The sequence below is a fragment of the Girardinichthys multiradiatus genome, chromosome 24, assembly GCF_021462225.1.
Source record: "Girardinichthys multiradiatus isolate DD_20200921_A chromosome 24, DD_fGirMul_XY1, whole genome shotgun sequence".
In the NCBI taxonomy this organism is placed as follows: Eukaryota; Metazoa; Chordata; class Actinopteri; order Cyprinodontiformes; family Goodeidae; genus Girardinichthys; species Girardinichthys multiradiatus.
Window position 1 is genome coordinate 9,648,100 of NC_061816.1, and position 26,641 is coordinate 9,674,740.

General features: G+C 38.7%; 1 protein-coding gene across 1 annotated transcript; it reads right to left on the reverse strand.

Annotated features, from left to right (window-relative positions):
- Positions 1-7,168: 7,168 nt before the first annotated feature.
- On the reverse strand, positions 7,169-10,818 carry LOC124861324 (sodium/myo-inositol cotransporter-like). The gene is made up of 4 exons (XM_047354926.1): positions 9,985-10,818; positions 9,704-9,899; positions 9,455-9,582; positions 7,169-9,373 (listed from the first exon to the last, which is right to left on the reverse strand). The coding sequence occupies exons 1-4, from the start codon at positions 10,622-10,624 to the stop codon at positions 8,139-8,141; spliced, it is 2,199 nt and encodes a 732-aa protein (XP_047210882.1). The 5' UTR covers positions 10,625-10,818; the 3' UTR covers positions 7,169-8,138.
- Positions 10,819-26,641: the final 15,823 nt, after the last annotated feature.

Genomic DNA, 26,641 nt, shown 5'->3' on the forward strand with positions numbered 1-26,641 from the left:
CTCGTTAGTCAACAATTGCAGACTTGACCAACATCTCCAAAATGCTATTTTCCAGAAATCGCGAGGTTTTAAAGACATTGTCTCGCGATAAAAACCACATTTACTCTTAGAGCAAATTGTATTTCACAAAGGACAATTAGATTAATTACTTAATTAATTTAAGCAAATCAGTTAAATTCTAACTAATGAATATCATTTTGCTCATGTGGTTTGACCTCTCATGTTAAAAAGAAACAAAAAAGGAATTGTAGTGTAGTGAAAAACCTTTCCAACTTTCTCTAACAATCTGGCATGTTTACCAGACAATCTCAGCTAAAAAGTGCTGTGCAATGGGAACGACTGTATCCAGGTGAAGAAGTTTAGCTTCTTTGACTTTCCAAATAGTGCTGTACCATTGCTAGCTAAAGCTGGTCTCACACTCACTCCCACTGAGTTGATCTGTTATAAATCCACCCATTAGATTAGTCAGACTACATTTCAAGCTATGCAGCAGTTATATAACCTCCAATGGCCACATAGAGATTTACCCACATAAAAAATAATAAATTTAAATTTGAAACCGGCTTGCTGGTGCTACAGTTGCATCTTAATAAATTACAATATCTGTGAAAAGTTAATTATTTTCAACAAATCACTATATTCCTATATATACTCATACATTATATATAATTCATTAAACACAGACTGATATATTTCACATGTCTATTTGTCCTATGCAAATGGAAAAAAAACAAAATGCACCTTAATAAACTCACTTAACAAGGAAAACGGTGAAAATCAATCAAGTGGTACTTTAATAAGTTCTTGCCAGAACTGAGAACGGACAGAGAATACAAAGGAGTGTCTTGGTCCGCCCGTTCTGCCCCAGACAGGGAGTTACAATACTTTAATAGTTCTCACACAGCTGAAAATGTAATTCACAACACAGGAGACAAGAAAATAAAACAGTCCTTGAACATCAGATATCTAAAGGGGGTCAGCACGATGTGAAGCCCTGGAGAAAAGAAAGGTATCTTATCTTGGGAAAACAAAACCTCCATATCAGGGGAAGGCCCTGCATTTCAGGTGCCTCGAAGTGTGGAATGCTGACCTGACAAGAGTAGATCTGGTTTGAAATGGACATTTCATAGACAATGAGCTGATTTAGGGAACACATAAGAAGAACAGATGATATCCCGATGATATCCAGAGGTAACCCAGTTTAGAAAGTGTTGATATGTTTATCAGTGAGGTTAACCAGGATGGCCTATTTGAATTTTTCCACCTAATATTGGTGATTATGGCTTATGGCTACTTAAAATCCCACATTTTATTTCTAGGAAAATAAGAATATTTCAGGCCAGTTTAAAAAAAAAGATTTTTAATATAGAAATCGTATGTCATCTCCACAATCATGGGGAAGACTGCTGACTTGACAGATGTCCAGCAGAGAGTCACTGACACCCTTGACAAGGAGGGTAACTCCAAAAAGGGCATTTTTATAGGAGCTGATTGTTTACAGAGTGCTTTATCCAAGCATCTTCATAGAAAGTTGAGTGGAAGGAAAATTGTGGTTTAAAACAAGTAAGATGGATAACAGCACTGTGATAATACTAAAGCAAAGCCCATTCTTAAGATTAGGAGAGATTCACAAGGATCCTAGGGCCATCATGCACAGATGTATCCAGGACATGAGATCCAACTGTTACATTCCTTGTGGTAAGCCCTTACTGAACCAGATACAATACAAAAGGAGAAAAAGAACCACACTGTTGCTCTTTGATCCAAAGTCCCCTTATATCAAATGAAAGTAAAGTTAGACATTAAGGTCCTAGAGTCTGGAGGAAGAGTGGAGAGGTACAGAATCTAAGATGCTTCAAGTCCAGTGTGAAGTTTCCACAGTAATTAATGCAAAATGAGCCCCAACCAACTAATGGAGTTCAAACCAAAATTCAGAATGAAAGACTCACCCTCGCCGTCTTCACCGTCCAATGACTTCCCCGTGCGTCTCCCGACCTTCCAATCAGCATCCTGTCCGCCTGATTCATCATCCAATCACCTTCCGACGCTTTGTTTTTAAAGGACCTTCGGCTGTGTTCCTCCTCGCTTGTCAGCTGAGCTCATCCCTCCTCCACCCCACCATCTTCCTTCACATCTAGTCCTGGCTTCCTCGCTCCCTGGCCGCCAATCCACCACCTGTGTCGGATCAGGGGTAAGACATCTCTAAATCTAAGCCCTACAAATGATCATCTTAGCTCATATCATTCACAGCATTCATGTCTTCCTCTCAGGTCCGAGCACCAAAGATATAATAATGTAATTTCACATCATTAAAACTTTTCTAATTGCCAACCCTCTCTTTGTGAGTCTTTTCAGATTGAGTTGAGTACAGATACTGCAAAGAACATGGGCATACTTTTCAGTGGGCTGAAATCTTAGCATTAGATTCTCTTTTTATTTGCAATTATTTTATGCAATATTCTCATTCCTGGCTGTCCTGTAGCTGTACGCTAGCTATATCTCTGTGTGTAAAATAGGCTAAAGATTTATGTATTTTCTCTTTTAATTGAATTACCGATATAAAGTAACTTTTCAGAGATCTTCCAGTTTACTGAGATCCACATGTGCAGTATATGTTTGCATCAGCTGTGCTACTTTTTCTGAAGTTTTCTGAGTCTGTTTATTTTTTATATAATATGTATGGGACCTTTGCTGACACACATTCATAAAGCACAGTCTGACTATTGTTCCCTAAGGTTGTGTAGCATTTGAACTGTTACATTTGCACTTCAGGCCTTTTTTGGGTCAACCAAACCAAGTTGACTCCAGGTAGTGGTTGAGATAAATTTAAAGCTATGTCAATTCCAAGCAACTTGTTGGTTTTACACCACAAATAGAAACTCTATGTGCTCTTTAATATGTTATTGCAGTATGCTTGTTAAATATTTGGGAAATGGGAGACATGTAAAAAAACCAGCAAACACAAGGACTGAACAATCTTAAATTAGCTTAAAAAGATGTTAATGGACATCCAGTGTTTGGAGAGATTAGCACACAAATATACACGAGGAGCTTATTAAGGATCCAGAGACTGGGACCACAGTTTTCAGGAACTCCATTGGTCACAAATTCCACTGCAATTGATTGAAATCTTGAAAATTGGTTGACCTTGCTGCTATGTGCTACAGAAGAAATATGTAGTGTGCAGACCCATCTTAGGTTTGCCAGTTAACACCTAATTGGTTTGAAGAAGTCTTGGCAGGTGATGCTGTGGTCAGATGAGACCAAGCCTAAGCTTGTTGGTATCAACCTAACCTGTGATGCTTGGAGGAAGAAAATTGTCAAATATATCCCAAAGAAAATCATCCCTGCAGTCAAGCACGGAGGTGGAAGCATTATGCTTTGTGGCTGTTTTGCTACAAGACAATTTCAATATAACTAAAGGCCAATCTTTGATCAGAACCCCCCTTCCTTCACCTAGAACACTGAAAATGTGTCTCCCAGTAGGACAAGATCTAACATTAAGGCAACAAAGGTGTAGTTGCAGAAGGAGCACACTGACGTTTGGTGTGGCCTGGCCATTCTTCAGACCTAAAGCCAACAGAAAATGTGTAGATGTCGGTGAATCCTCAAGTTGCCAAGTGTCAACGCAGAAACCAAAAGGATTAAGAGAGTTTCTGTAAAGAGGAGTGGGACAAACCCATGCGTGAGATGAGTACAACCTGGTGACAGACTGCAAGAATCATCTAACCACTGTGGTTGCCTATACAAGTTTGTCCACCAAGCAGTGAGCTGCTGGTCCATTAAATGTAGCAGCCTGTTTTGTGTCAGAGTTATCTATAGGGAAATTTTCTTTGTACGAGCTAAATTAAGCCATAACCAGAACTGCAAGGGTAAAAACCAAAAGACACAGATTATTTCTTGTGTTTAAACCAACCAGTAACTTTCCATTGCTGGTCTGTAAATTTCCAATGTTGAAGGGAGCTGCTGTTGTGTGATTGGGTGGCGGTGTCTTGATGTTGGAGGTTTTCTAGACTGTTTGGAGATTGTTTTACTCACCATGACCCGATGTTTCATGGTTGTTGGGTTTTCTTAGATGGAAACTCTGCTTTAGCATGCATTAAGAACAAAAACATGACAATTAATAAGCCCAAAAGCAATATATTTGTAAGGAAATCCTGAGAGAAGTATGAAATGAAAAGTGTTTCCCAGAATGAAAGTGAACTAGACTCGTTCATCCCACCACACAGTGCTAAAAGTACAAAAGAAAAGTGGAGGATGGATGAGATGTGCGTACCCAAATAAGTCCATGCATTTCAACCTGTTCATAGAAACCCAATGTTGTTATTTAATATTTCCCTGTCAGAACATCAGATCAAATATCTTCAGGATGTCCTGTTTTCTCTTCTTAACTGAGACCAGTTAAACTATTTAAAATTAAATAAACAAAAAAAATATTCTAGGAAAAAAGTTTATTTGATTGACTTGTACGTTTGCCTCTCACTCCATGAAAGGTCAAATTTAAAGCGAGTGCACCGAAAAAAGTGATCAACACTAAATGTAACATGTTTGTTTTTATTGTGTGAGGCATTCTGGAAAATATTTCAAATGTTGTAAGTAATAAGACCAAAACATGAACTAATTTTAATAAAACAATTCATATCAGGGTTACAGTTTTAACATGGTGTTATGCAATTATGTTATTTAAACTTACTTACATGGAATTTAATGTATAGTAAATACCTGGTAAGGTCACCTGTCGTCAGGTTTTACATCAGTTCTTAGAAAATTACACAGTACTTGAATAAAGTGCTTTTACAAAATGTACAAAAAATCTTTAAAATTAATTATTTAGGCTCACTCAGTGCAATTTTCCCCAATCTCTTCATCTGCTTGGGCTCTAAAATACTAGTAGAAAACATCAGTTCCATGGTTAAAAGTAAAAGAAAGAAAAGATTAACGCTTAAAAACATGAAAAAGTGGCACACAAGAATAAAAAGGTACAAATAGAGACTTTTAATACATGTCAGCTGCATTTACATTCATGTGCCTTGTTATTTTAGGAATTTGATTCCCAAGCATTAAATATCCTAGTTAAATTTAATCTAATTTGGAAACTAAACACACTTTTGCACTTTTCCATAGCTCTAATTGCTGCTGAACCCTATTTACTGTAACTTCTGTTTAATGCCTACAGGTCAGCATACAGTACATGATGTCAGAAAACATTACTGTTCACCTCATATAGAAAACTACGTAATTCGCTAGCAAATGTTTAGAGGGATTGGCCTCAGAAACTACAACTTACCTACGAGCAATGCACATTGCTGTTGTAAAATACATGTAAAATAATATGGCCTGGTTATTTTCAATTCATAAACTCACACTAATGGTGTCTGGCCTGCAGCCTACACTCCACGGTGTGTAGCAGCCATTAATCTACAGTCGGTGTAGCAATTTGTCAAGTGTATAACAACTTTTTCAAGCCCATAATGTAATAACATATTGCCCAAAGTGTAAAAAATTATTACATTATTGGTGTAGCATTACAAAAAATGTAATAGTGATGCAACACATTCAGGTTGCATGACCTATCTCCCCTTCTGAATGAGTGATCTTACTACCAAATGCAATTCACAGTAATTAATTAAATGTTACTCCATATATGAAATTATGAATTTACATCTCTAAGCAAACAAACAATATTGTAAGTTAATATTTCATACCACAGATATCTAATATAAGGGAAAGGAAGTGCCGCATTGCATTTTCCTAGATGAATGAACATGAGGATTATACCATCCACTATACCTATTCAAAGGGTAGAATCCATAAAAACAGCAAAAAAGATATTTTATTTCCAATTAATCAGTCATATTAATGTACTATTTATATATTTTACCATTATTGGCAGCTGGCATTTATAATTTTAAATGGATTATTTTACTGCTGGGAATAACATCATAAGTTCTTATAATTTTGGCAGGTATTTACATTATTGGCCGGGTATTAAATTATTGCTTTCTACAATGTGCAGTGCCCATCAATCCTTTTCAAATCCTTTCTGCTCTTGAGCCTCGGCTACTTTATTAAAACTACCCGAAGCTAAAGACGAATCTTTTCTGTCTCATCTTAGCCTGACACATCTAGCCTCGCATCTTAGCCTGACACATCTAGTGTGCGTAATTAGGCAATAGATACTCATTAATTGACATTCTGCAACCGATGTGTGCTACCCTTTAGGAAATGCCACATGTTGATGTGCTTTTGGGCAATGCATTTTACCCCAAGTTCCCTACCGATCTGCGTATCGGTGTATGAATGTGGTCACATCTGTGAATGCGATTAGATAAATGTGGCTATAGTGTAAAGTGCTTTGAGTGGTTGGTGTGACAAGAAAAGTGCTATATAACGTCAGTCCATTTATTATTTATATAGACTGAACACACTAAGGAATGTATGCTAACATCACTGACAGGAAATGTCTGGCGACCCCTAGGTCGTTAAATTTGATGCACTTCTGTTAAAGAACGCACAAAAATGGAGTGCCTCAACCTTCTGTAATCTTCCATACATTTCATTAGCTAACTACATGCTACAGTGCTAGCATAAAAAATACAGTCATCTATACTACAGCTCTGTGTAGACACTGGGTCTAACATGTTCAGTTTTTGGGCTACATGGCTGAATAAATTGAGCTGATTTGGTCAAAATGGAGCGAAGTTCAAATCCATGAGATTGCCACCAATGCAATAAGGCAACAGTGAGTTGTAGCTTACAGCTTACAGCGCTGTGATATCCAGCCCCAACATGAATGGTTAAAGAAGAATTTTAAAAAGTTTTAAGTATCACTTGGAAATATTGCAATCTAAAGTCATGTAAATGCATTCCTCACTATACCACGTGTTATAATAAGCTTGAATTCAGGTGGGAAACCAAATATTAAGCCAATAAATCCATCTAGAGAACAGAACTTCTGTGCAATTTGTGAACTCAAACCACTGCTTTGCTCACCAATCATGGCACGATATTACGCCCCTCAACATGTATTAGAACCTCTGTTAATGTTGAGCTTAGAAATACTTATTTTTTTACAAAATCACTGATGTAAAACACTGTATATTGTTATAAACCCAAAAGATAAAAGGATTTTTCATGTTTTCCTTATTGAAAAAAAAGGCATATGATGTTTATTGTGGTCAATTGTTTTCTATTTTATTGGCCTAGAAAAAATGTGTAGTCTTCCCAGCATTAAGAACAAATTTTAGGTCACTTGTTCTTTAAAAATGCTGTCTCTGCTTAGCCAAGTTTAATGAATGGGCTTTTGAGTAAAAGTCATTGGATGTTTGTGCTCCTGCTTACTCTGAAACTAAAGTTAAAGCAAAGGGCGCTTTAAATTAAAGACAAATATTGTGTTCAGTACCTAACATTTTCCATTTTATGATGATTTTAATTGGTAGGTGAAAATCTAACTCTTAAAAGTGTCCATCTGCATCAACTGTCTTTGTAAGGGGACCAAATTTGTACCATGCAAACATTGTCTTCAGGGGCCACACAAAATAATTCCAAGGGCCTCATTTGGCCCCCAGGCAGCACTTTGGACAATATCTAGAAGATTTTAAACAGTGTCCCATGCCTTTCGGCTGTCTGCAGTATATATATGACGTGACACAAAGGCCATTTTTTTGAGTAACATTTCAGAATGAGAAAGACAAGAGAACATCAGAACTTATAACACATCTTTACCAACGCTGTACCTGCACAAAAATATGCCAAATTGTCCCAAAAGCGATACAATCTAATGGTTCTGCTTGACGTTAAACTTGGTTGAGAAACCAAATGCATCAAGTGGAACCCACTGGCAAAAGCAGAATCTCAAAACAAACTTATCTGATGGTCATTTAGCTGTTAGTTATGTTAGCAGCTTGTAGTATTGTTTTCCTGACTTTTTTCTTTACCCTGAAAGCATCATGTTGCACATATTTGTACATATTTGCACATGCATGTTGCAAAGAAAATGTTTTAGATGCAAAAAAGCTAATCTTTGCTATCACAATCAGCATATACCAAGTGATTAATAAGTGATAAATAAAAAAATTAATTGTGGTCCAGGATAGAAGTTCTGATCATCGTGTTTCCTTGTTTGCCCTGCTCTTTGCCTATAAGGAGAAATACCCAAATAGAAAGATCCCAATAGAGCAAATCAACACCAGTAATGTGTTTAGTATCATTTTGGTTCCTGGAGGTTCATAAAGAAGCTCATCTACAATCTTCTCCTGCTCTTGAGCTGTTATGACCTGGGTTTGTGAAGATTTCTCTTGGAGCCCACAAATACGCTCAAAAATATTCATACATTTCCCGTTTTCCATTAATACTCCCTCTCTCCCAAAATGGCACTCCTCTCCCCCTTCCACATCCTTCCCTTCTCTCATTTCTCCCTCATTCTCCAGTCTAGCTTCAGACAGATTATAGCAGCCATTCTGGAGTGGGGAGTGGGCTGGGATAATGTAACTACTGGTCGACTGAGTGTTTTCATTATTACAATCAGTGCTGTTGAGCTTGTTTTGGTGGCCGTGGAACGTTTCTTCACCAACAACACCATTTCCATTTTCAGTTGTGTGATCTAGAAGATTAAGGTTGTTAAGGTCTTCTTTACCTTGTTCTATTTCCGGTGTTTTTTGCTTCCTTCTCTGCTTTAACCCCCACAGAGTGGTTGTTCCTATTTGTTCTTTTTCTGGTGGAGGAGTGTAGAGACTCACAACGACCATCACCAAAGCTGATACCCAAAATAAGAAGGCTGCCACATACATGAAATGGATATCTTTGATGAAGGACGGTCGCTTGTCAGGCTGGTCGCAGTGTGGTTCTCTGTAAACAAAGCCTAAAATCAACCGCAGTGCTCCGAGAGATAAGCCTACCACTCCACCCCAAAAGGCACCTGTTTCATTACAGCGATGCCACAGGATACCAAGCAAGAATTGCGCCGCCACAGGGGGAGTTAAATAGTCGCATACTTCTTGGATATAATAGAACATTTGTCCTCCTTGCATTTCAATGATAACTGGCACCCAAGCAATGCTGATGGTCACCATAAAGATGACAAAAAGCCTGCCGGTTGTCACCAGTTCCTTGGACGAAGCCTCCTTTCGCAACATTTTGTAAATATCCAGCGTGAATATGGTGCTTGCGGAGTTGAAAATAGAGTCCAAGTCGCTCATCAGAGCAGCGATCATGACTGCCATCATCAAGCCGCGGCAACCAACAGGCATCAAAGACATGACGAGCCGAGGGTATGCCACGTTGCTGCAGCCGGCTGCAGAACCGCACACCTCCATGCAGTGTTCTGGACTGATGCACGCCAACTCGTCAGCAAAGAAGACCCTGGAAATCATCCCTGGAATTAAGATGGTATACATATCAGGAAATTACGGATTCTGCAGTTTGGATTTTAGTTTAGGCAATAAGATGGCTCTACCTGGGATAACGATGATAAACATGGGGAGAATTTTGAGGAAGCCTGCCATGATGGTAGACCCTTTGGCATGACCAATGTTTTTCGCAGCCAGAACCCGCTGCACGATCACCTGATCTGTACACCAGTACCTGAAATGTATAGTGAGAAATTTTCTGTTTTGAAGTTGTATAACCAGGAAAGCAACCTTTAAAAAGCAAAAAAAAAAAAAATCATAGTGGTATAAGAATCAAATGTAAAAGAAGAACGTACCAGATTGAGGCAGGGGTCTGACCAAGCAAGAAACCAGGCCAAGGCAGGTCTGGATCTTTTGGGCCTCGCAGGATTTTCAGAGCATCTGGTTTAGGGTGGAGATGATGTTCGCAGGATGCAGAATATGTCAGATTAGGTGAAGACAGAAGAATGGCAGTGATGTTTGGACTGGCCTGCATGTACTTGGTTCTCAGCCCTAAAAGGGACAAAGATAGCCAAGGTTTAGAATTTATACTTTAGTCATAAATTGATAAAAAGGTTTAAATCTATGGAAAAATAACCTTCAAGGCCTCCAACTTTGACGAAGCTGATGCCTGTAAGACAGAGCGCTCCGGCGATCATCAGAAATGCTTGGATTGTGTCTGTGTAGATGACAGCAACCAGACCTCCAGTGACTGTCAGCACAGCTGTCATGGCAATGAGGAGGATGATGGAAAGATAAAGGTTCCACCCCAAGGACTCCTGAATGAACAAGGCCCCTGAATAGAGGTCCACAGACAACTTGGTGAAGATGTAAAGCACAAGAGACAAAGCAGCAAAATAAACCTTCAGGCGCCTTCCTCCGTATCGTTTGGACAGGTATTCTGGCATGGTGTAGACTCCACACTGAATGTACACAGGGATGAACACCCAGCCCAGTAACTGCAGCAGTAGTAGAGCGTTGAATTCCCACGCAGCCACACCGAAACCGCTAGCAGCGCCCGACCCGGCTAGTCCGATGAAATGCTCACTTCCTATGTTGCTGACAAAGAGAGATGCTCCCACAGCGGCCCAGTTCATGGAGCGACCAGCCAGGAAGTAGCCGCTCACTGTGCCTTGATTGGCTTTTCGCATCGCCAGGAAGCCAATTCCAAGCACCAGGATGAAGTAGACGACTACAACCACAATGTCTGCTGCTTCCATGGTGGCATTAGTAGCCATGTTTGAAGACTTATTAGATCCTTTAAATTAAGTCACTTTTGAGCTAATCAGGCTAAATTTTAATCTACATTTAAAGAGTTTTGAAATCCTTAACCTTGCATTAAACAATGTTAAAAATGAATTTGAAATTTCCAAAAATCACAATCAGGACAGGAATCACATCTAAGAATCTAATTGCGTAATTATGAAGCCAATATCCGCGTTGGAAACTCAGTGCAACTTGACATTTATCATTTTGCTGAAAGGTTCAACAACAGTGAAATGAAATCTCAGGAGAAAATTAACATCCTGCAAGAAAAACAAACACAGATATTGAATTACGTTTAGTAACATCACTTAGGTCCAAGCATTGCACCAAACCCCTCCTGTGAATCCTGTAAAGTGGTCCAAATCAATAGTTTAAAAGGATTTTATTTAAACGTTGGCTGGTTTCTCACTCAGTTTAGGTGCAATTCTACTACCAGTGGGACAGGGATAAAGATTTATAATAGCTATAATAAATAGTGCTAAGGTGGCCTTGCATGAGAATGAGTGTTTGATTTTCATGTTTGCAGCCAATCACGGAGCTATGCTCTGTAGGTGTTAAGTATAAAGGTCTTGAAACAAAAAGATGATTTGTTATGTATAAAGCAGCAATAGGTGGAGTGTGTATCTGTTTTATTTTTATAATCTGTTCATTGATGGTAGTTGTGTAAATTTATGTCACTCGGCTACAAGAGGGAGTTCTGAAGCTATTTTCATGTAAAAAAAGATATTTTGTCACAGCACTGTACATGAACTGAGAGCTACTCTTACAGTAAAGATGGAGGTTTTAGGCTGCTTTTCTAATTTACAACAAAAAAACAAAATTTGTTATCATCCCTACCTGTGAAAAAACAATATTCTTTGCTCGCAAAAAACGTTACGATGTTTCGATAATAATCAGACAGCACAAGAGGAAGTGTGAGGGGATTTCCATGTAATTTTTACACAACACTGTGACTCATTTTTTTATTAAACTGAAAATGACGGCTGAAGTATAGTTTTTGAAATGATTGTAGCTAGCTAAGCTGGAGTGGTAAGGCTAGCTTTTTTTTAAACAGCAAAAACAGGTGGATATTCAGCACTATTGTTTGAGTTTTTCTTTCTCTGTAACAGCACTACAAAAAACAACATTTTGTTTAACTTCAGAAGTTTTTTTATGTTGCAATGTCGATCAGGCACCACAAAAGGGAGTTTTAAAGTAATTTCCATGTAAAACAAAATTATTATTACTTTTCTAACTTCCTGTTGTAGCTAGATGTGCTGCAGTCCTAATGCTAGCTTTAATGTAAACCCAAACAACTGGTGGAGATTTAGTTGGGACTGTTTTACTGTCATTTCTGTTCTCCTCTATAACAGTGCTACATGTAATATTAAGATTTTAAAGAAGCAACTCCCAAACATGGGTATATTGCCATAAAAAAATAATAAAAATATCACTAAAAAGATAAAAATAAAATAATTATTGTTGGGATTGGTGTTTAGACCATGGTTTTCCAACATGGCGTTTTAGCAACTTTAACTGGCAAATCTTTTGAGTTTAAACAAAATAAAATAACTAAATCCTAGAGAGTAGTCTAATAGTTTATGACAAGACACTTATGATTCTGCTTTAAATTTGCTATTTTGTTGCATACAATTAACTTACTGGAGAATATATAAACATATCATAACAAATTCACTCTTAATTAATTATCATTTTCATTGAATAATGCAACACTTCAAGGAGACCAAGTGGGAAACTAACAGCGAAACTTATTATTTAAAGATGTGCTTTAATTTTCTTGATTTAGGGATGAAACAACGATGGAAAACCAGTAGGTCAAAACCACACTGAACACAGTGAACTAATATGAGACCTACCTTCCTTTCAGTTGCTTCCAACAGTGTGTTTAAGAGAAAGTTTACAGGTGGACCGGTTGGAGCCCCTCTGTGCTGGGGACTACTGGGTCGCCCAGATTGTTAAGAGCTCCGCCCACAGCTTCGTCACCTGAGTAGGCGGTGAGGACGGTGGGAGGATATGGTCCATGATGCTGTGGGTCCTGAGAAAGTTTTTATTTCTGCGGTCAGGAAAGTGAACACGCAAACGGAAAACTCCACGTCACCTTTAGTTTTATGGAAATTAAAGCACAGCTGCGTCTAAACGGCTTCCTCAGCATTAAAGTGTCCTGTTGTCTTCATCTAAAAGAAATGCATTAGGGTAAATAAAAAATTCAAAAAAACCGAAGCACTTGAAAAAAGTTAGGCAAATGGACGCGCTGCTTTCAGTTTTAGTTGATTTTAAAGCAAACAACTCCACATCAGAGACGCAATCAGCTGTGCAGCCAGCTCAACAACTGTCTTTCAAACGCAATGCGCCCCCTAGTGTTAACTGCCACACACACACACACACGCATATATATATATATATATATATATATATATATATATATAGCTGCTCAAAAAAATAAAGCGGACATTTAAACAGCACAATATAACTCCAAGTAAATCAAACTTCTGTGAAATCAAACTGTCCACGTAGGAAGCAACACTTTCACATGCTGTTGTGCAAAAAGAATAGACAACAGGGGGAAATCTTTGGAGATAAACAAGACACATTTAATAAAGGAGTGGTTCTGCAGGTGGGGACCACAGACCACTTCTCAGTACCGATGCTTTCTGGCTGATGTTTTGGTCACTTTTGAATGTTGGTGATGCTTTCATACTGGTGGTAGCATGAGACAGACTCTACAACCCACACAAGTGGCTCAGGTAGTGCAGCTCATCCAGGACGGCACATCAATGCGAGCTGTGGCAAGAAGGTTTACTGTCTCTGTCAGCGTAGTGTCCAGAGCCTGGAGGCACTACCTGGAGACAGGCCAGTACACCAGGAGACGTGGAGGAGGCCATAGGAGGGCAACAACCCAGCAGCAGGATCGCTACCTCCGCCTTTGAGCAAGGAGGAACAGGAGGAGCACTACCAGAGCCCTGCAGAATGACCTCCAGCAGGCCACAAATGTGCATGTGTCTGCACAAAGGGTTAGAAACCGACTCCATGAGGACGGTATGAGGGCCCAACGTCCACAAAAGGGGGTTGTGCTCACAGCCCAACACCGTGCAGGATGCTTGGCATTTGCCAGAGAACACCAGGTTTGGCAAATTCACCACTGGCGCCCTGAGCTCTTCACAGATGAAAGCAGCTTCACACTGAGCACATGTGACAGACGTGACAGAGTCTGGAGACACCGTGGAGAGCGATCTGCTGCCTGCAACATCCTTCAGCATGACTGGTTTGGCAGTGGGTCAGTAATGGTTTAGGGTGGCATTTCTTTGGAGGGTCACATGGCCCTCCATGTGCTCGCCAGAGGTAGCCTGACTGCCATTAGGTACCGAGATGAGATCCTCAGACCTCTTGTGAGACCATATGCTGGTGCGGTTGGTCCTGGGTTCCTCCTAATGCAGGACAATGCTAGACCTCATGTGGCTGGAGTGTGTCAGCAGTTCCTGCAAGATGAAGACATTGAAGCTATGGACTGGCCCGCCCGTTCCCCAGACCTGAATCCGATTGAGCACATCTGGGACATCATGTCTCGCTCCATCCACCAACGTCACGTTGCACCACAAACTGTCCAGGAGTTGGTGGATGCTTTAGTCCAGGTCTGGGAGGAGATCCCTCAGGAGATCATCCACCATCTCATCAGGAGCATGCCCAGGCGTTGTAGGGAGGTCATACAGACACGTGGAGGTCACACACAATACTGAGCCTCATTTTGACTTGTTTTAAGGACATTACATCAAAGTTGGATCAGTCTGTAGTGTGTTTTTCCACTTTGATTTTGTGTGTGACTCCAAATCCAGGCCTCCATTGGTGAATAAATTTGATTTCCATTGATGATTTTTGTTCTATTTTGTTGTCAGCACATTCAACTTTGTACAGAACAAAGTATTCAATGAGAATATTTCAGTAGATTAGCTTAGTTAGTCATCTAGCTGCTTTACCTTCCTAGTGCTTTAATGATTTGAACTACAAACCTAAAGAATAACTGCCAAAATTATAAATCAGAATCAGTAATAAATAGTATTTTCATTAAAATGATCCAGATTACTTTGTTTTAAAGATGTTGGATCCATAAATGAGGGCAATATAAAAAAAGAATATAGGCTGAGCTGTTTGTTTTTTTATGTTTAGGGCCTCATGAAGCCTTGGACTGGCTCTGTTTGCACCTCTCAGGTATGTTTCCAGTCAACATCTCTCATCTGTGATGATTTTTGTTTGTTTCAGGATTTTTCTGTCACACTTACAAATTGCCATCATCATGTTTCACCTAGTAGTCAAGCCAGCCTGTTATCTTGCTTCTATAAAACTCAAGATAATTACACATTCTCTTCTCTATGTAAATACACAACCATAGAGGAACAAACTGGTTTACAATAGAGTTACTTATAAACCAGCAAAACAAGTTATTCTTCAGAATGTGAACACTACCTGACTGGTCGCTGATCTGCAACACTAAATGCATGTTGTTTGTGGATGATTCCCACATATATATGCAACTTTGCATTCAGGCATTTGACATTTTCTTTTTTTTTTTTAAATAATGCATGTGAATATTTCTGCTGCAGCTATCTTTGCAGTGTTGACAGCTATTTATTTGTGTGTGTATCTGTACTTACTATGACCGCATTAATACCCATGAATGACTGTAGAATGACCTTACCATGGCGTAAAATGTCTTGATTCTGCACACAAAACATGATTTTGTAGTTTACATCATCTGCAAGCAGCAAACTGGTTAACACTAACGTGTGGGGTTTCATACAAGGTCAGGAGACAATGAGGTTGCAGTTCTGGAAGATTTAGGGTTTAACAGAAATATCCATGTTTCCTTATGGATTAGAAAAATAGGAGATGCTAAAGTGGTCCATCCTCAGATTACAAAAGCTCATATAAATCCCATAGTTTTGGTTATTATAGGTCTATTTACCAACCCACAACCTTCTCTAAGCTACTTTTTCTTTCCAAAATGTAGAGATCATGGGGATATTTTGTGACATTATTCATTTATTTTTCTTATTTCAAGGCATTTTGGCTGTTTTGAGAACCATTAGCTCAAATATACTCAAATTAAAATATCTAAGATGCACACAAACAGACAATTGTTTCCAAGGACAGCCTGAGTAACCCATCGAAAACCATTATAAATGCAATGTTTATCCCGCATTTATCTTAGTTTAAACTAAAGTATTAGTTTATTTCAGGATTTCATTTGAGATTCCTAGCCATCATCATTTTGTCTATTTATGTTTGTCCACCAGATGGCGCTGTTTTCTGTTCACCGCATTGATGCGAAATTTCACTCTGCTGTTGCCTGCCAGGTGCTTTGCTGCTGAAATAGGCATGTGTCGCTGTTGATGGATAATGGCGTAAACTCTGTGTGTGTATGATATATTATTTTATAGTAATACAAAATCTGCAAGATATGTAAACATATAGGCCTATAAAGTGTTTAAATCCCACAAATATGATCAATATTTTATAAAAAATATTTCCGGCTAAAATAGTTTTAAAAGACTGACTCTTTTAAAGTGGGAAAAGGTTAATCTAAAAATATTTTTATTTTTATTTTTATATTTAAAAAAACAGTAGAGCTGTGTAAACACACTAGCCTTTTTAGAGGTAAAATTCCCAAAATATAATTGGTATGTGATATAAATATTTCTGATTAAGGTAGTTTTAAATAATATAAATTTTAAAAAAAAATGTTTCACACAACCTATCCACTAGGGTGGTTTGGTCCTCCATTAGAACCTTGAAACTTGAGGGTTCTGCACAGTAGGACAGTCATAGGACACTTCTGCACAGAGATGTCAAAGGTTGTTCCTGGAATCAGCTACTGGCACCACTGAGACCTTAACGCTCCACAACTTCTCTACTTTCTCTTTGAGCTCTTGGTATTTCTTGAATTTCTTGTGCTCCTTCTCCCTGTTGTTGCTGTCGTTTGGGATAGCTACATCTTTTACTACTACGCTCTTTTATGCTTTGTCCACAACAACAGTGTATGGTTGGTTTCCCATCACCTGTTTATTGGTCTGGATCTGGAAGTCCCACAGAATCTTAGCCCTATCATTGTCTTACACTATTCCTGCCACCTGGTTATGGCGTTCCATGTGAGCTTTACATGCCAGCATCTTGCACCCGGCAGTTCTGGACTGTTTCAGAGGCATCTTTGCACAGTCTTGTGCCACATCTTCAACCTATCAGTAGTAAGTGCCATGCAGGGGCTTGTGTTTCCCCGATGGTTCCTCCTGGTCCTTTGCTTGTACATTGGGTCTCTGCTGCCCAAGACATTATTTTAGTAGATTATCATTGGGGACCATCTTTGTGATATATTCCAGAATCTTTGAGGTGTCATGCTGGATGGTGGTTCTAACACTCACTAGACCTCGGCTTCTCACCTTCCTCTTAGCATACAGTCTCAGGGTGCTGTATGGTGGGTGAAACCTTCCATGCATTGTGAGGAGCTTCTACCTCTTGAGATCACTGGCTTCTATCTTCTTTGGGCATGTTAGTACTCCTCCGGGGTATCTGATGACTTACAGGGCATAGGTATTGATGGCTTGGACTTTGTTTATACCATTCGACTGGCTTCTCAGGTTGTAGCTACCTTACTCATGGCTTCATCAAGGCTGCTAATTGCCTGTGGGATCCTAAGGTATTTATAACTGTCTTCAACATCTGCAATTTTGTCTTCTGGAATTTCAACCCCTTCAGTAGGAATCACCTTGCCTCTCTTTGATACCATCTGACTACACTTATCTAATCTGAATGAAACAGATGTCCTTGTCTTATCTGCTGGTTAGATACAGGACAGAGCAATATCTTGGTATGCACCACACTTTATGGTAACTTTGTGTTGATGATTACTTGTACAAGTTCCTGACAGTACTGCAGATAGGTGCTGATTTACATCTTGGTCTGTAGATGGCGATAATCTTACACTGAATAAACAAAAATGTTTTCAGGATGATTTAGACTCCGTAAGACTGATTACTCCTATACAGAACAAAACTACAGACTGACAGTCCAGAGCTTTGCACTTGAGGATTGATTGGAAAATATAAGCCAATCTAGATCTTTTTTTTCCATTTCAGTTCAGACTTTAAACATCTTGTAAAATGCCGTAGAAAGAGAGACTAGGCTTTTTCCTTCACCCATCAAAAATTCATGGACATCTTTTTTTGTTGTGGTAAAAACACTGATTCGAAATGTAAGGAGGTTGCCGTGTCAATCAAATCTGCAGAGACAGCCTTCCCTGCTGAGGAAAACAAAAAAACATCACATTAAAAACAGTTGCATCCTTTAGCAACCCTGCAAGTTCCCAACGCTTCTGTTAGGATGACTGACAGACACAGGCAAACAGCTAAACACAACAATATTTTTACTGTGAGCCGATAGCTGTCGACTTCAGACAAATAAGACTTTGTATTACTGCTTAAGAAATAACTGTAAGGTCAGGAATAGATCCGTGAGGAGTCTTGCTTTATATTATTGTAAATGTCATACCTTAAAGGGGGGAGGGGGCAGAAGATATTTCTTGAGAGTTAGGAACCAATGCATCATTCTTCAAACAGAGCTGTGGCTTGAGGAGTTGCTGGCGACAGCAGATGGCAAAGGGAATCAAAGCCAGATGGAAAAATCACTCCCAACATGTTTATCATCATCAAGGAGTGAGCATGTATGTGTGTAAATGTGAGTGTTAGCGGAAAGATTTCCCCGGGGTTAATGAAAACGTGAATTTAAATTAGAAAAAAAAGGAAAAATATGGAAGTGCCGACAGTTATGTTGGTGCAGAATGAGGTTCTACATTGTACTCTGTTTAGGATCTCTACTAAGAGTCAGTTTTTGATGGAAACATGACATTTGGACATGTTTTACCCTAGATTGTAAAATAGTATGCCTACATGCAAAAATATCCTGGCTATCACTCTGTTAATATGTTATTTTGAATTTAAGTCTCTTATTTTATGCTTCAGCTTTCTATAATTATTGTATAATCCAGCCATATCCCATTAGAAAGCCCATTACAGCTTGTGATATACACCATTCTGGCCAAATGTTAAACGCTAAGGGATGCAACCAATTGTTATTTTCATTACTGACCCAAAATATTGCCACAAGAGAGCAAGATTTTCTTTAACTATGATACCTCCACCACCATGTCTCATGCTTGCAGTCAGGTTTTTACTTTTCCAAACAAAATGTGTCTTTTTTAAACCATCAAGGGATGCATGTTTAGATAATTGTCCCCAAAATGTTCTTTTTCAATGTCCTTTTTTCAAAATGTAACAGCATTGCCGTTTAAGGATTTACCTATTTTTTTTCTCTTCCTATCCCCTTGCACAACATTGCTACCTTCTAAAACAGTTTGTTGATATTATAGGGACTTCCTGATGGTATAAAGAAATGAAGTACATTAAAGTTCAGTGTTCTCTTGAAAATCAAAATTTTTACCAGGACTTTGGGCGGATATTACTGTACTTGTACCAGTCCACACTTCCACTTCCTGCCATTAATGAAGCTACTTCTGCCATTATTGTTGTGTGGTCTGTTTTATACATAGAAAAGCACCATTTGTTTTAAGAGTTTTGTTGAGGAACATCTCCTTTCTGGACAGAGCCAATAATGCTCTTGTTTTTATTTTGTGGAAAGGACCCCTGGCCTTCCTGGGCAGAGCCACTGACAGAGCTATTGCTCATATTAACTCTTTGTTCCTTTTTTGAGAAGGCCCTCATGCCAAGCCTGGTTCTGCTGGAGGTTGCTTCCTGATAAAAGAGAGTGGGTCCCTTCCACTGTTGCCACATGCATTTTTAGGATGATAGAAGGCTGCAAAGTCAGAGTCTTCATGCAATTGGCTGAGCTTCACTAGAAATACAACTTTTTCCAATTAGTAGAAACTGAATCTGACTGTGTGACTAGATTACATTGGAATAAATTGTTTTTAATTAAAATGACTTTGGAGTCAAGTCATTTAAGCAGTTCAAATTCACTGCAAATTCTATCTGAAATCATTGTGAGAAAAGAAACCAAGTTATGTAAAGTTCAGTTAATGTAGAATCCAAATCCATTCAGTCACATTTATTATTTATTGTTTGGATATACATCAATCTAAACTGGGCCCATAGAACAGCATTAGTTCTATTAAGTACAACTGTAAGAGGGTGGTGCATGCTACATTATTCAAATAACTGATTATAATAAATATGTTAGTATGAATTAGAGCAACAGTTTCATACGGTTTGGTTGGGATGGGATTTAAAACACAAACTGAAATCAGTAGCTTCATGTAAAGCAAAGCAAGGAATTTTCACACCAACAGACACAGATTTATTTGTAAAGAACTTCAGGAAGTCATCACTGCTTAAAGTGAACTGAATACGCAGACATTTTAAAAATCTTTATAATCTTATGTCTCTATTACTGCATTGTCACCATGGTAAAATGTGTGAGAAAGCATGAAGTGGACAGCGGAGAAGACAGTGCTGAGGAGACAGCACAGGTATTTTGGTTTGGTGTGTTTGACAGAGAAAAAAAGCCAAACACATGTCCTTGTGACCTCAGCAAATAAACCTCTGACAGATTGAAGCAGACACTGTGAGGTTCTCTCACAGTCTGAAGCAAAAGTGGAGAGAGGACTCAGAAGAGACTGAGACAAAAAAGGAGCATCCACACTGTAAACCTGGATAAGTTGATTGTACTTAAACCATTTGTCTCAAGTGATTGCCTTGGATGGTTTCATTTTTTGAGTGTAGAGAAAATTTATTTGCTCACATATAATCAACTTAAATATAAAATATTCAGAAATGAACCTTTCAAGGGAAACGCACTTAAATTATTTAAGTAATCAACAATAGTAACAAATTGTTCTTTCTACCTAAAAGTAAAATATTCAAAACTTAATATTATAATTTTAATACACATAAAATACACACACAAATATACAAAAAATATGAAAAATACCAATACATTAAATACTTTTTTGACAATGACCACACAATGCAGGACACTTTATATATTTTGTTGACATCCACATCAAAACATTTCATTAGCATCCATCTTCTTACTGGGTTGCAAGAAAGCTGGTGTCTATCTCCAGCAGTCTACAGACGAGAGGCGGGTACACCCTGGACATGTTGCCAGTCCATCACAGGGTAACACACACAGGACAAATAACCATATACATCTCAAAGTAATTTAGAGAGACCAATTAGTTTTTGGACTATGGCAGGAAGCAGAAGTACCCAGAGAGAACCCTCGCATGTACAGGGAGAACATGCAAACTCCAGACTCCTGGCCAGGAGTTGAACCCTGGACTTTCTTGTTTTCAAGAAATAGTGCAGTCCAAAACTCACCTCATTCAGGCAGATCATGAACTCCATCCTCTTCTGTTGGTGTTTCTTGGCTGTTGGCAAAAAACTGAAGGTGCGCGTTAATGCCACCAACTGATATGGAGTGTGGTTCATCATTGAGTAATATCAAAACTGTATGTCTATATGTACTATATAATCAAATTTATATGTTTACTCCCGCAGTTCCTTTGCAATTTGTCTATTATATTAAACTTTTGTTTAATCCTATTAAATTTTCTCCTCATAAATCTTCCTTTCTACTCATACTTCTGACGTTTCAATATAAAATGATCTGTTGTTTCATCCTCCTCTCAGTTGTCACATTTGTACTGCAGGCAAATGTCCGTTAAACGTGTCCAAACTTGGGAAAATAGTATTATGCAGCCGGATGAAAAATCTACTGTCCAAAAAGCATGCAAAGGCCTGACATTTCTCTGTGAAAATAAGAAAATACCACACCAGATAAGCCCAACTTGTTTTCCATAAGCTCTTCACATACTCAAACTGCTTAAGTACTGCAACAAAAGTTTTTATTAAGTAGTATTAACTCAAGAAAGAACCTTTGGGTTAACAGTGCACAGACATAAAAAACTAAAGTCAAACTTCTCTTCCCTTTGTGGATATAAATAAACATATCCTTTATTTTATTAATGAATTAATTCACTGCAAGCATCCCAGATAAAAAAAATCTTCAAAGATTACCAACCATGTTTACTATTTAAGCTTAAAATGATAGCTCACACCTTTTAAAGCAGGGTTATGTTGTTTGGTCATTAGCAGTTAAAAGCTTACCATAACTCCCTCAAATGTTTGCTTTGTAGAAATGTGGATTATTTATTCCCTTGGCTAAATCTAACAGCTAGTCAGACCTAAACAGATATCTACCAGATGAAAACAACTCTTTGAAGCTGTATTGGACAATGCCATGACATAAACAGTTAAACTGCAGCAATGTTTGCATTAGGGGGCTATTTACATTGAGAATCATCATGATAAATTGTACAGTTTACTTTTAGACAGCACTTCTTTTGTTCCTTGGCCAGGATACACTTAATACCATCTACAGTACATGTTTCACATGTCCTGTGACCACAAATGTTTTCAGTCTTTTAATTTAAAGATAACACATCCTTTTGATTTAAGATGCTCTACATCCTCTTTGATCTTTGCCCATCTTTAACTAACGGTTAGCATCAGCCGTCAGGAACAGCTAGCCATTATACAAAGTGCATACGGGAGCCAACTCCTCAGTAAAGAAAGTAGCATTCAGCTGTCCAAAACGTCCATGAAAGACACTAAAATTATGTTGACACCAAATCTGCTTATTAAGCTGTCTGCACGTAACTGTAATGGACGCTGTAGGAGAGAAGAAGATCATGTGTGTGAGAACATGTGAGTAAAGAACCAGTGGTGGAAAGTAGCACCCGCCACTGGCCAAATACAGGTACATTAATGAAGTGGCAGGTAGATTTGAGCAACACACAATGCAATTTGAACTGTAATAACTGCGTTCAGTTTGCACAACTGATCTGTCGGGGGCAGCAATACGCCTGAATGGCTGCTTGTCCGCTTTTTATGCCATTATAAGTAAAAGAAGACAAACCAAACAATAAATTTAGCAATGTGTCGCTACATTCCGGGTGTAAACAGGCAGCAGGAAACAAAAGTTGCACAACTTTTTTTAAACGAAAAATAGAAGAGAACAGACAATAGCAAGTTACACGACGGATTTATGCTTATGTTTAAAGAAAGCAGCCAGTCAATGTTTGTTCTTACTGTTGGCAGCATGTGCCCTTGAACAGCAAGACTTTATTTTAGGCACAAAAGATAAAAAAATGGACGCTATCAAGGACCACAAATCTTCTAAATGCCACAAGGAAGTGAATTGCATCGTTCAAGGAATTGCAGCTCTGGAGAAAACTGCTGACATGAGGCACAGTGCAGCCTAAAAACAGTCTAGCAAGAAAAGCTGAACGTACCGTTTAGGAGTGCTTACGCCATCGGTAAAAAAGGAAGACCCCTCAGCGATTACCAATAGCTCTGCAAGTGAATAATGCGTTTACTATTGAGCATTTCTCATAACCACGGTGTTAAACACAAAGAAAAATTGTGGTTGGTAAAATGTTTCAGTGGCTGGTGAAAAATGTTCAGCCACATTGGCCGATGAAGAAAGTTTTTAAATTCCAGCCCTGTAAAGAGCACCCTACATATGTTTAGAAATAAATGATTTCATTCATTTTACATGTTTTAATACAATCTACATTAACTCAGGGGTGTCCAATGCGCAGCCGGCAGGCTATTTACAGTCCACAACTGCAGTTCAGGAATGGTACGCATTTTCCCTGCCAGCACAGATAAATGGTAAATGGACTGAATTTATATAGCACCTTTCCAGTCATACAGACCACTCAAAGCACTTAACACTAGAGCCACATTCACCCAATTGCCCTCACATTCATAGACCGATACACAGATCGGTAGGCAACTTGAGGTTAAGTGCCTTGCCCAGGGGCACATTGACATACAGCAGGAGGAAACTGGAATCGAACCCACAACCTTCCGATTGCAAGACAACTACTCTTCCAACTGAGCCACAGGTTTTCAGAGATGTGATATAGATATTCTCAACAAGCAAAAAAAAGTAAGTCTTCTTGAAATGGAAAATGTCATGTCCACCACAAAACACTCTGCTTTTCCTTTTTTTGAATGTCCTAATCTTGCTGCTGAGAACTGACTTATTTTCTTTCCTAGACTAAGAAAACAAAAAACAACCAAATATATAACAAATTGTCTTTCCTTTATTAAGGCAAATGTACAAGACGCTTTTTATATTTTGGATAAGTCACAGATCTCTCTTCGACAAAGTCATACCTTGTTATTATTGCATATTTAATTTGAATCTAACTTTAAATGGACTAAAAAGAGAGAAAAGAGATTCAGTTATTTATTTTAGTGCAGTGCTCTGACTGTAAGGAGATCAGCTAATGTTAGCTTCATGCATGCATCACTCAGGCTGTGACTGGAGTTGCGCTGGGACCGGGCTGTAAGTGAGCGTGTTGGGACTGGAGAGGAGCCCACAGCAGCAACCACAGTTTAGTGAGAAGGCAACACACACATTAATGTCAGAGTCTCCAGAAGTCTCCAGTAACAAGAGAAAATGTCACTAGATTTGGTGGCTCTTTTTTTTAATCTGAAGATGAACTTTTAAAAAAAGTTGTCCACTGGAGGTAAGTTAGTAACTGGTCATTGCCTCTCAGCAGAACCCCACTTTAAAAAAATCTAAGCTTTCCCTTGAATGTTGACAAAGAGAGGACAAAGCAGGACATTTGCAGAAAAAAACTGTAAAAATAGCTAAATGGTTGAAGCTGGCAGGCTGCAATCTCTGCTTCTCTTTAAAAAATATATAATTTTGCTTTGGTTATAACTGACAGAAAAAAAGTCTAGTTTCTAAAATATCTGTGTCAGTGTGGACAGGACCTCAGGTAAACAGAGGTAACTAAGTGCATAAAGCATGTATGACCTTGGCCTTTGAGTTTCTCTTCGAGGCAGCACTTCATGGCTAACCCACCATACCACAGCCATCAATATAGCCACATGAAAATGAAAGAATCTTGGCAAACCATTGTCACTCAACATAGTCGGCTATTCCATGCACCGATGTAACCTGAAACTGCACAATGCAAAGAGGAAGCTGTTTATCACTTCAGCACAGCAATGCCGCTCAGCTCTCTGGCCTCTAGCTTGGGTGAGAGAAATAAAAGACATGTTCTGTGGTCAAATACAGTCATGTGGAATTATGGATGGGTAATAACATTTAAAGAAAAAAATCTATCTACATAAACAATATAAACTGAAGGAGGATGTTTTCCCTTTATAAACCTTAGACATTTAGCTTGGAGCTCCAGACCGTTGAAGTTGGAGTGAACATTATGGTGAGCATCCAAAGAGCTGCCTGAGGTCAGAAATAAGTTTTGTTGCTGCGTATGAGTTTGATAAGGGATTTAAAGAGGTCTTGACATATTTAGAAACCATTCATTTTAAAAAACAGAAATTATTTACAAGTGGAGGACATTCAAAACAACTACTAACATGCTCAGGTCTGGCCATCCATGCAGGTTCCCCCTAAATACTGAGAACAATATGCAAAAAGAGGTCTCCAGAAACCCTAAATCATATCATGGGACCTGCGAGGATGGATGACAGTGCATGTCAGAATAAGCTGCACAAATTTAGGTTTAATGGGAGGTGTGCATGGAGGAAACCGCTGCTCTCTAAAGAAAACATGAAGGCCAGGATAAAGTTTGTCAGAGAGAGGATAGCCAAAGGACCAGGATTTCTGGAAGAAGGTTCTTTGGACAGATGTGTTTAAATCATTTGGACACCAGAACAGGGGACATGCTGGCATTAACCAAAAACAGCAAGAACATCATACCAACTGTGAAGCATGGAGGTGGACGTTTGATGGTGTGGGAATGTTTTGCTGCAGCAAGACCTGGTCAGCTCACCATAATATCATTATATCCACCATTAAGTCTATTGTGTATCAGAGGATGTATGAGGAAAATGACCATCTGTAAAAAATTCAAGTTGAAGCAGAAATGTGCCCTGCAACATGACAATGACTCAAAACATACCCGTAAATCCAACAAGAAATGGTTAGAATAAAAAAATGGAAAGTCCTGGGTCCTTGTCAAAGTCCAGGTCTTGATCTCCCCCAGGGTGCTGTGGGGTGACTTGAAACCGACTGAACATGCAGGAAACCCAAACGTCTCACTGCTGAATGTGAGGAGTGGGACAAACTTTCTGACTGGTATCAAAGACTGGTAGGCGGCCACAGCAAGCATCTTAATGAGCTTTTTTATCTAAAGGGGAAAACACTAGCTATTATGGAGTGGGGAGTCCAAACTTTCTCCACAGCTAGAAATTTTGTTTTTGTTGATACTTTTTGTTTAAAAAGTAGAAGGTTCGAGTGGACTTGAATCATTTTCTTTCTTAGGAATAAAACAATAAGTTCGACATTGATATCTGAACATTATTTAATAAAGGACTGAATATTTCAAGGGGGTCGTAATTTTTTCACAGGTCTGTAAGTCCATGTTTCGGCTGGTTATTAGAAAAGGGCAAGTTTGGGTTTTACATGTTAGAAAAGAGACAGAGTATGGTATCGTCAAGCTGACTTGTAGAGGGATCCTGTGGTTATTTCAGCAGGACGTTATTAGACCTCCTTCTGCACGACCTACAGCAGGGTGACTTCATAGACATAAAGTGGGTTTGATTGACTGCCCTGCCTGCAGGCATCATGAAGAGTAGAATGAAACAGCAGCCACCCCAGAGAGTTGAGCCATGGAAATCTTCTCGTCAGCAAGTATGGATAGTTTCCTTTTGAAAAACCGCATCCGCAAAGACATTAAAGTCTTTCCTTTCTACTTGTTTCTTTTTTAAATTAAATTTCAAACTCTATAGCGACTTGCAGGTTTAGGCTATCCATTCTTTTTTGCATAAAAAAACTCTCCATCAGTTGCAGAAATAAAGGTTGTCAATGGAAGGAAGTTTCAGGAAGATGTCCAAACTAATAAACTTTAATATTGAATTTGTGCAAATTTTTTAATG

Bases quoted from the DNA above. Each gene is read 5' to 3' on its own strand.
- LOC124861324 (XM_047354926.1), bottom strand. From the start codon at position 10,624: ATGGCTACTAATGCCACCATGGAAGCAGCAGACATTGTGGTTGTAGTC. The intron at 9,900-9,984 runs GTTATTTTTCCA...TGTCCCTTTTAG, and splicing joins CAAAGTTGGAGGCCTTGAAG to GGCTGAGAACCAAGTACATG. The intron at 9,583-9,703 runs GTACGTTCTTCT...TATACATTTCAG, and splicing joins CAGACCCCTGCCTCAATCTG to GTACTGGTGTACAGATCAGG.